This window comes from Tamandua tetradactyla, chromosome 14, assembly GCF_023851605.1.
Source record: "Tamandua tetradactyla isolate mTamTet1 chromosome 14, mTamTet1.pri, whole genome shotgun sequence".
Lineage (NCBI taxonomy): Eukaryota > Metazoa > Chordata > Mammalia > Pilosa > Myrmecophagidae > Tamandua > Tamandua tetradactyla.
In genome coordinates, this window is record NC_135340.1 from 54,277,103 (window position 1) to 54,287,809 (window position 10,707).

Below are 10,707 nucleotides of genomic sequence, written 5' to 3' on the forward strand. Positions count from 1 at the left end.
CCAGGGTCGCGAGGTGGGTGGGCGCTCGCGGGTTGGAAATCTCGAAGGCGTAGGCTCCCTAAGCTCTGGGAAGGAGATGAAGAAGGACGGGGTCCTGTTGCGCTGGTTTGGCTTTCCAGGTTTAAGTTCTTTTTACCTGCTCGAGGGCTGCAGATAAACCAGCGCCCGCTGTGGACGCACAGCCTACGGGGACTCCCCAGTGTCTCCGCCCCAGCAACCATCCGGGAACCACCGCTCACATCCCTCTCCATCCCGCGGTCCTCACCCTATCCTCTGTGTGCCAGGGTCTCGGCCAGCAACCTTCGATCGCCGAGGACCAGTAACCTCGGCACGCGCAGAGCTGGGGGTGACCAGGGACTGGGAGCGGCGCAGAGGAGGCGGGCCCTGCGCCCAACTGGCTGGCGGGAAGGGGGGCGGCGGGGGTGGAGGCCCCCTCCGGGCGGCGCTAGGGTTGTAACAGCTAGAAGCCGCGAGAGGAGGGGAGACTGACCATGAGTCTGAGTGACAGGCAGTGGGGAGAGGAGCCAATATATATAAGGAAGGCTCCCGACCGCGCAGGTTTCAGTAGCGGCACTGCGCGCAGGCCGGGAACACAAGACTAAGAGCTGCCTCGGTGCGGTGTACCCTGGATACTAGCTCGCTGCACCCCCAGGATTAGCCCGAGGACAGTCCTCTGCGCGGCCGCTTTCCAGCCGCTTTCACCTGGATTACCTATCGTAGCAGCTGGAGCGAGTAAGAAGACGCGGAGGGAGTAGTGCCCTGAGCAGAGACCCGCTTTTCAGGGACCCCTCCGGCGGGAGGACGCGCGGGAGAGCGGCTTCCGAATCAGAGCCAGCTGGTCCGCTGGTGGGGAGACCGACGCCCCAGGGGATGGCGGCCGCGGCCCGGAGCGCCTCTGGCTGGGCGCTACTGCTGCTGGTGGCACTTTGGCAGCAGGTAACGTCCCGCATCCCCTTTGTCCCCTCCCGGCGCGCCCTGTGCCTGAGCTCCGGGCGCCAGCCAAGCTGACCGCTTCCTTTCCTCCTTTTCTCCGTCCCTGTGCAATAGCCGGCGGCCGGCTCCGGCGTCTTTCAGCTGCAGCTGCATGAGTTCGCCAACGAGCGCGGCGTGCTGGCCAGTGGGCAGCCGTGCGAGCCCCGCTGCCAGACGTTCTTCCGCGTCTGCCTGAAGCACTTCCAGGCGGTGGTGTCGCCCGGGCCCTGCACCTTCGGCAGCGTCTCCACTTCGGTGTTGGGCACCAACTCCTTCACCATCGGGGACGACAGTATCGGCGGAGGCCGCAACCCTCTCCAACTGCCCTTCAATTTCACCTGGCCGGTGAGCGCAGCCTGGGCGCACTGGGAGATCACTGAAGCCAAGAGGAGGGGTATCCTAGGATCAAAGCCCCCTAACTAGATTTTCTCGACAGATCCCCGCCCTTCAAAAAAAAAAAAAAAAAAACCCACAAAAACTTGGGACACATTCTCTCCTGATCCTTTTCTTCTGACCCTCTCCGGGGACCCCATCCCAGAGAAGGCTCTCAGGTCCCAGTTCTACGCCCGCCCTTCCCCCAGCTCTTGGGATGCGATTTCCCCCTACCACCTCGGTGCGCTCTCCCCGCTCCCACTGAACGGCTTTCACGTACACTCCCCCGTCCCTCAGCTCTCTCCCAGCCCGGAGTTCCCCTCTCTCCTTCCCTGCTCCCTCGCCACCCTGAGCGCAGACCCGTTATGTTGACCGGGGCGCAGTAACTGTATCCTGCAATTAGGTTAATTAAACCGGCTGCCGCAGGGCACCATCATCCCTCCCCGCCCTGCTCATCTCGCTCTCTCTCCTCCCGCCCTTTCGCTTCCCAGGGTACCTTCTCACTCATCATCGAAGCTTGGCACGCACCAGGAGAAGACCTGAGGCCAGGTGAGTAGCTCGCTCCGCCGCCACAGGAGGGCGACTCGGCGCAGCGCCGAAAGAGTTAACCTGTTATAGGCGGGGAAGCGCGGGGTTGGGGGTGGGGGGCAGGACGCCTAGCTCGGCCGGGAGCTGCGCCCCGCGCTGGACGCTCGGATTCCGCCCGCTGCCTGGACTTGAGCACAATTGCGTTTCCTGCGGGTTATTTTTGGCGTGGGAACGCGCGGAGCACGGCGGTGAGAAAGGCTGAAGCTGCCAGCGCCGCTGACGGGCCCCTTCCTGTATTTTACACCTTTCGCGAATTCCGCTCCTTTGGAAGGGAATAATGGCTTTGGGATGTTGTTCTGACACAGAGGAAAAGGATATTTCAGCAGCATAACAATTCTCACTTTGAAAAGGAAAAAGAAAACCATTACCCACCTCTGGGGGCAGAACCCCTGGATGGGCACCAAAGGACCCCCTGCTCCCAGGGTCCTCCCCAGCCTGGAGTTTTAATTTTTCTTTCTTTTCTACCCCCGCCACCCCCCACCCCCACTTTGACCTCTTTCCCCTCCCTATCTGCCTCCCTAACACTGGGATATCTTGACATCCTTCTATTGTCCCCTTTTTGAATGGTATCAGTCCCCCCTGCTCTCTCACACACACAGGGCAGCTAGGCAGTGGGACCCTCGGGTTCCTCTGGCCTGCTTGGTGACAGGGGGGTTATCTGGACAACTGGTCTGATTTGGCAGCTGATCAGCATAAGCCTGGCCAAGAGGGGCACTGGCTGGTAGTTGCTGGCACCCCTGGGGACTGACTGCATTTGCCTGACCTGGCCCCCTGCCCCTGCAGAGGCTTTGCCACCAGATGCCCTCATCAGCAAGATTGCCATCCAGAGGTCCCTAGTTGTGGGAGAGAACTGGCTACTGGATGAGCAGATCAGCCCCTCCACGAAGCTGCGCTACTCTTACCGGGTCATCTGCAGTGACAACTACTATGGGGACAGCTGCTCGCGCCTGTGCAAGAAGCGCAATGACCACTTCGGCCACTATGTGTGCCAGCCAGATGGCAGCCTGTCCTGCCTGCCCGGGTGGACTGGAGAGTACTGCGAACAGCGTAAGCGGCCAAGCTCCCGCCTGCAAGGAGGGGATCACCTGAGCTAACATCATGGCATCATTTTGGCTGCAAGCCGTCTCCCTCAGAGTGGCTCTGGGCTGCCCACTAGCTGGGTCTGAGGGACACCTGGGGATGCATAGGAAGGGTTTGGACTCGGACCTCCTCTGTGGTTCCAGTGCCTCTTCCCCATCATGCCAAAGCCCACAAACACCCCCATAATGCCTTTCAACCAGCCTGGATTTTCCTGCCCGCTGTCACCGTTCCCTCTAAGACAACCTTGGCTCCTCTGGGAGGCCAGGAGTGGGCAGTGAGTGCAGGAGAACTGGGGCATTACCAGGGCATGGAGAGGGAGAACAGAGCTTCAGGGTCCTCAGCACCCCAACCTCACCCAACTGTGTTTTCTTTCCTTAGCTATCTGTCTTTCTGGCTGTCATGAACAGAACGGATACTGTAACAAACCCACGGAGTGCCTGTGAGTAGGGGACAGGAGATGGCGAGTGGGGAACCCTCCCCTGCCAGGTCTCGTCCTCACCTCCATCCTCCTTTTTGTCCCACAGCTGCCGCCCAGGCTGGCAGGGCCGCTTATGTGACAAATGTATCCCCCACAACGGTTGTCGCCACGGTACCTGCAGCAGCCCTTGGCAGTGCACCTGTGATGAAGGCTGGGGAGGCCTGTTCTGTGATCAAGGTGAGTCAGGGTAAAAAGAGGACTGCGGAGGGGGTGGGAGAGACGGGGTGGGGTGGGAAGCCTGGCTGTTGCTGGACCCTGTTTCCTTTGTGACTGCTGACTTTGACTCTCCCCTGTTCCTTCAAGAATCTTGGGATTGTTAGGATGTTTACAACTGGCCTGGAATGAGATAGTGGGTCTTCCTTCTCCAGGTGCTGGGGAGGTAGGGTGGCTGGAGAAGCCAGGAGGGTGGCAGGTTGGCAGCCTGGAGGTTGCACTCATAAATTCCAGCAAAACCGAAGAGAGAGGGATGCCAGGCTCAGTTCCTCTTTCCATCTCGTAGTAGTTACCTATTAACCCCCTAAGTGTTTGCTTACCTGCCAGGGCTGTTTGAGCAGCTCTCCCCTAAACAGCTGTCTGGTGGGGTGTGGCCCCAGCTGCCCCGAGGTTGTGGGTGAACCGGGTTTCTGGGTGGAGTGACAGCCAACCGTCTTCTCAGTGTGGGCACACACAGCCTCCCTTGTGACTCCGCAGGGCACTTCATTTGCCGGGGAGCTGCCCGAGCCCCTGCTGGCTCTTCCCTGTGATAAGGGGGCCCAGCTATGCTTCTGGCTGCCCAGGGCCTGTAAGCCCAGACCGTGGGGGAGGGGGCCTTTTCTTCTGGCTCCCGGTAATCAGCTGCAGCATGAGGGTCAAATGCGGTGCCCACTGCCACAGAAACCCAGTGCAGGCCGGGGTAGGGTGGGCAGGGGGCTTGCCAGGGAAGAAAGGACTTGCCTTGGGCCTGACTCACTGTCAACAGGGAGCTTGGATTTCAGGCCTGTGTTGTATGTGTGTGTGTGTGTGAGCTCTTAGCTCCACCCACCCCTCCACACACACACACACACACCTGGCTCCAGCCCATTCTTTCTCTCCCCCGCGTTCATGGGCTCATCATGTGCAAACACAGCGCTCACAGTCCCTGCATTTATTCTATTTGGTTCTCCCTCCCTGTCCTTCCCAAATAAGAAAACAAACACTTATATCACAAAATACCCTGTAACTCCTCTCCTTTTGCAAATGCCTGCTCACTGCTTGTGGTGTTTCTCACCTGCCCTCCGAAAACCTTCTGCAGCATTTCCACCTGTTGAAATGCTATTCCTCCTTCCAGGCTTATCTCAGATACCCCTCCTTCCATAAAACCTTTCTGATTTCCTCGCCTCCCCCCCCAGTGCTTCTTTCCTTTATCCTTCCCTAGCTGGTGGCATCTGCGAGCTTATATGGCAGGCAGTTGTTGAATTGTGTTTTTTTAACCTTGATCTAATGCCTAGTGATCAGGTGTGGTTCAAGGTGCTCCGACATACGTGACTCCACTGCAGGAGGAGGAAGGGTATTTGGACCCGGTGAGCTTTGAATTGAAGCTCCTTTGGGCCAAACATGGGGGTGAACTTGCCCTGCAAGGAGCCAGGACAATTTTCTGGCCCCGCTCAGTGGGTTGGTTTCTGTCTCTGCAGATCTTAATTACTGCACCCACCACTCCCCCTGCAAGAACGGAGCAACGTGCTCCAACAGCGGGCAGCGCAGCTACACCTGCACCTGTCGCCCAGGCTTCACTGGTGTGGACTGTGAGCTGGAGCTCAGCAAGTGTGACAGCAACCCCTGCTGCAATGGAGGTAGCTGTAAGGTGAGGCCCCAACTAGCACAGGAGGCATCTCCAATCCATATTGCCAGTGGCTGTGCAGCTTTCGGCAGGCGCTGTGGGCAGGTGGGGCCCAGCCCCCAGCCCCCCCTCCCTGTCCCCCGAGCTCTGACTTTGGCCCCCTTTACGGTCTTTCTCCAGGACAAGGAGGATGGCTACCACTGCCTCTGTCCCCCGGGCTACTATGGCCTGCACTGTGAACACAGTACCTTGAGCTGTAGCAACTCCCCTTGCTTCAATGGGGGCTCCTGCCAGGAACGTAACCAGGGGACCAGCTATGTCTGCCAGTGCCCCCCCAACTTCACGGGCTCCAACTGTGAGAAGAAAGTGGACAGGTGTACCAACAACCCGTGCGCCAATGGTGAGTCCTTTCCTTTGCTAACCTGGTGGGCCAGCCCCAGGGCTGAGGGAGCCTTCTGGTGAGGGAGGGAAAGGGAAAAGCTAGAGGAACTGGCCATCGCTCTGGACAGGCTGAGATGGGTTCCCATTTGCTTGGCTAGCTAGCTGGAGGGCTTCCGAAGATGAGCAGGCTAGCAGCAGGCACAGGCCTTAGCAGAAGGGATGGTGTACACCCCGTGTGGTTTCCATTCTCATTCCTATGTCAGAGCCCTAACCTGACTGGAGCGGCCTCTGACCCTCCCTGGGAAGTCCTGGGCTGGAGAGAGGAGGGATGTTGGCTTCACGTCTCTCCTTAAGGGAGGCCGGTGCAGTCGGTCCTGCTCCTGAAGGCCTCACCTTGTCCCACAGCCTCATGGGTCAAGGCACATGTGATGTTCAGCACCTTTTTGGGGCACAAGGCAGCTGCTGTCCTTTGACTATTTGGCCTCCTGGTGATCCTTCCTGGGACAGATCGGACAGCCCTGGGTAGGAGAGAAGCTCCAGGAGCCCCAGTAGCTGAAGAAGGTGTCTGCAACTTAGCTAATTACATAACTCCCTGGAGCCACATTTTCTTCATCACTAAATGGGAAAATGTAATACCTGCCCCTGGGATTTCACGTGGCTTTGAAGATAAAAATGAAATAATAATAATAATTATTATTTGAGCACTTACTATATATGCTTACATAAATTATCCTGCTTAACACAGAGTAGTCCTATGAAGGGGGTAGGATTATACCTCACATTAACAGATGGGGAAACTGAGTCTTATAGATAAGGTAGAGCAATAGGAACCAGATCTTCAGCTGGAGAGAAGCAGAGCTGAGATTCAAACCCCAGCATATCTGACTCCACTAGCTCTATCAGATGCTGGTAATTTTAATGCAGGATCCCTCCGAGGCATAGAGAACCAGAGTCACCCAAAGTTCCAGGCTTCTGACTCTTCATACGGTGTGGTTTATTGGAGGGCTCCATGAATGCTGGCTGGATGCAGACAGAAAGACAGATGGCTCGTTCTTGGGATGAGGGACTGACGCCCTGCACCGGGGTGGGGATGGGGATTGCCTCCAGGCTGTGGCTGACCAGGCTCTGCGCGTCCCCACAGGGGGCCAGTGCCTGAACCGAGGTCTGAGCCGCACGTGCCGCTGCCGTCTGGGATTCACGGGCGCCCACTGTGAACTCCATATCACAGACTGCGCCCGCAGCCCCTGTGCCCACGGGGGCACTTGCCATGACCTAGACGGCGGGTTCGTGTGCACCTGCCCTGCTGGCTTCTCCGGCCGGCGCTGCGAGGTGCGGCTGCCCAGCGACGCCTGCGCCTCAGGGCCCTGCCTCAACGGAGCCACCTGCTACCCTGGCCTGTCCCCGGACAACTTCGCCTGCAACTGCCCCTACGGCTTCATGGGCGGCCACTGCGAGTTCCCCGTGAGCGTGCCTCCCAGCTTCCCCTGGGTGGCCGTCTCCTTGGGCGTGGGGCTGGTGGCGGTGCTGGTGTTGCTGGGCATGGTGGCCGTGGCCATGCGGCAGCTGCGGCTTCGGCGGCCGGACGACGGCAGCAGGGAGGCCATGAACAACTTGTCGGACTTCCAGAAGGACAACCTGATCCCCGCCGCCCAGCTCAAGAACACAAACCAGAAGAAGGAGCTGGAAGTGGACTGTGGCCTGGACAAGTCCAACTGTGGCAAGCAGCAAAACCGCACGTTGGATTATAATCTGGCCCCGCGGCCCCTGGGGCGGGGGACCATGCCGGGGAAGTATCCCCACAGCAACAAAAGTTTAGGGGAAAAGGCGCCACTGAGGTTACCCAGGTAAGCGCCACCCAGTGCCTGCTCACCGACCCTTCTGTGGTTCTCTGTGGGCTCTGAGGACAGGTGGGAGGCCGGCACCAGGCCCCTGCCTGCTTTAAGCAAAAAGGGGGTTTTGTTACTAACAGGAGGATCCTTCGAGAAGATTTCTGCCAAGGGTCCTTTGTCTTCCTCTCTCATTCATTCATTCATTGACAAATATCAAGGGTCTACAGTGTGTCCCTTGCAACTTCCATCTTTCCACAAGGTGGCTTGCCTCAAGTGGCAATGCTGGCTTTTTTCCCAGGCCTAAGACCCTTCTGATAAAGGTGGGGGGTCCTGTGGCTCCTGTAGGGGACAGTTCCTAATTGTCCACCCCGACCCCAGCCCCTGTGCTTTCGCCAGAACTACCTACCTCTGCAAGTGCCCTTCAGCCCTTCAGGGTCCAGGTTAGCGCCGCCCCCTCCCGCCCCCCCACCTCTCTCCCCATCCCTCCCTAACCTGTCCATCTTGTGTTCCCTTAGTGTAAAGCCAGAGTGTCGGATATCAGCAATATGTTCCTCCAGGGACCCCATGTACCAGTCTGTGTGTTTGATATCAGAGGAGAGGAATGAATGTGTCATTGCCACGGAGGTGAGTGCTGGGCTCGCCCTCCCTTCCCCCTACCTTCTGGGAATGAGAAGGTGGCCGGCTTACTCCCATCCTGCTGATGGGTCCCTGAGGGGCTGCTCCCGGAGGGTGGAGTCAGAGCCCCTCCTTGGCAGGCCAGCTTCAGTGGCTCTTGGGTTCCCTCTGGCCTTGTTGCCACAGAGGGTGTGAAATAGGAGCCGTGGTATAAGCCTGGTCTCCTCCGGCTAGCTCCCAGGGGCCGCTTCCCACTTACTGGTGGGTGAGGGTGGTTGCCTTGGTCCCTCCTACCCCTTCTTATTGGTTTCCTCCGCTGGATCACCTCACAGAGCACAGGCTTCCAAGTCTGAGCATGCGTTGGCAAAAGACCAGTACAGGCTGCTCCGTCTTGCCTTTGCCCCTGCCTGCCACATTGCCTTCTCCCAATCCTTTGCCCCAGGGTGACCCACTTCCCCATTCTTCACTTGCTCCCCAGGTATAAGGCAGGAGCCTAACCAGGTCATCCCAGCTTCGGCCCAGCAGCTGGACCTTCCTTCTGCATTGTTTACATTGCAACCTGGATGGGACGTTTTTAATATGCAACGTGCTGCTCTCAGGAGGAAGAGGGAACGATATGAACTGGACAGACTGTGAACTTGCCAAGAGATGCAATACCCATCCACACCTTTGGGTGTCCGTCTGGCATCAGACCGGCAGCTGTGCCAGCCAGGGGAACAGAGAAGAGGAGAGGTGCCATTTGGACCTGGACTGCCAGTCATGGCCTTCGGAAGTCTCCTTCTGGGGCTCTGGCCTGTTTTCCAGCAGGAGCGGCAGGGGCCCTTGGGGCCTGGAGCTGCCGTGGCCTCCACTGGCATCTGTGCAGAAGTGCCTTTGGCCGGGGCTCCATGGTGACAGCTGGGCCCAAATCAGAGAGGGGAGAGGGGCCAGTAAGGGCAGAGCTGCATGTGGGCCAGAAAACCACTGCCTGTGGCTCTTGGCAGAGATTGCTCTGCAGGTGATGTGAGAGCCTGAAGGGAGAGGAGCACTGTTTGCCCCGTGCCTCCCACTGCCGCATGTGGGCATTGCTCATAAAACCACCCCAGCCTCTCTCCTGGGCCAGGCGCTCTGGCTAGGGACATTGGTAAGCCTTATCTGCTGTCCACCAGCCTCTGGCTCTGGGTGCCACTGGGCTCCCGAGAACAGACAGGCAGAGGGCCTGTCCCTTCTACCAGTCAGGGGCACCGGGCCTACCTGGGGAGATCAGGGCATTTATATTGGAAATTCCAATAAGAAATTGGGTGCTGCTGCCACCTGGGCCCTCTCCTTTCTCAAACCCATCCCTATGGCCTCGAGCCTGGGCTCTGCCCGTGCCCCAAACTGCTCCCAGCCCACCTTTGAAGCTGACGTTCAGAAATCAATAATATGAGTTTTTATTTTGTTTGTAGTTTATTTTGGAGTCTAGTATTTCGATAATTTAAGAATCAGAAGCACTGACCTTTCTACATTTTATAACATTATTTTGTATATAATGTGTATTTATAATATGGAACAGATGCTGTACAGGAATTTATTACTTCTTGGGTCCTGTCTTTGTTCTGGCAGCATGTGAATCCTCTCCTTGTTTTCCTACCCCAGAAAATTCGATCCCTCTTCTCCCAGTGCTGCCAGGCACCTGCCAGAATCCCCAGGACCAGTGCACGTACTTGGGTTCTGCATGCTGTGCCCCAGACCCTTGCCACCGTCCAGACTTGGGGAGCCCAGCCTCAGCCACCTTACTCCAGCTGAGGCTAGCTCTCCTTGCCTGGAGTTTTGAGACTAGATGTGGTGCTCCCTTCCCCCTTTATCCTCCTATCATTCCTTGGGTGATATTCTTCTTGACCTGAAGCCCTCTTCCCTTTCTCTCCTCAACCTGAAAAAACTTATGGGGTTCCCTAGACAGCTTAGGGGAATAGATATTTTGGGAAGGGAACAATCCTGCCCATTTTCTTCTTATGCAAATGGATTACGGTGTTGGAGAATGGAGTTCCTGAGCCTTGATGACAACTGGGTGCTTCCTCTGGCGTTGCAGGATCTTAGATGGACTGATGCTCTGTCCTTTCTTCAGCCCCAGCAGGGCACTGGCTGCCAGTGGGGGTGAGACTTTGCCTTGGGTTTGTCCTCCTTGCAGCTGAGCAAGAGAGCGGAGGGCCTGTACCATGCCTTCCCACCCAGAGTTGCTGAAGTTTATGAAAGATTATAGAGGGGGCGGGGTGTAGATGAGAGAGGAGGTGGCCTTCCCTGAGTCCAGATTTCTTTTTTTTTTTTTTTTTTTTGGCTGAGGCACTCACAAGGGGATTTCCAGTCTTTACCTCATGCCTTAGCTCCCTCTAAAACACAGGCTTGTCCCTAGAGTCTCAAGAGACTCTACAGCTGCATGGAGAGCAGCTCACAGAGAGCAAATAGTGGCAAAATGAGCCACTGACAAAAAACTGAGCAGATGCTCCCAGCTCTCAGCCTGTGCACAGTAAAGCAATAGAGACCCACCAGATGTTTCGCCCCTGATGTGGAGCGCTGCTTGCTCTCCCCTTTTCTCTCTGTCTCCTTGATGACTGTCCTGCCTGTCTTGCCCTGTCCTG

At 57.3% G+C, this 10,707-nt stretch overlaps 1 protein-coding gene across 1 annotated transcript; it reads left to right on the plus strand.

Moving 5' to 3' along the window:
• Positions 1-521: 521 nt before the first annotated feature.
• On the plus strand, positions 522-9,658 carry DLL4 (delta like canonical Notch ligand 4). The gene is made up of 11 exons (XM_077127473.1): positions 522-936; positions 1,048-1,317; positions 1,836-1,893; positions 2,716-2,979; positions 3,391-3,451; positions 3,537-3,667; positions 5,140-5,309; positions 5,466-5,685; positions 6,808-7,510; positions 8,011-8,119; positions 8,589-9,658. Exons 1-11 carry the CDS (start codon positions 871-873, stop codon positions 8,592-8,594), a joined length of 2,058 nt encoding a protein of 685 aa, XP_076983588.1. The 5' UTR covers positions 522-870; the 3' UTR covers positions 8,595-9,658.
• Positions 9,659-10,707: the final 1,049 nt, after the last annotated feature.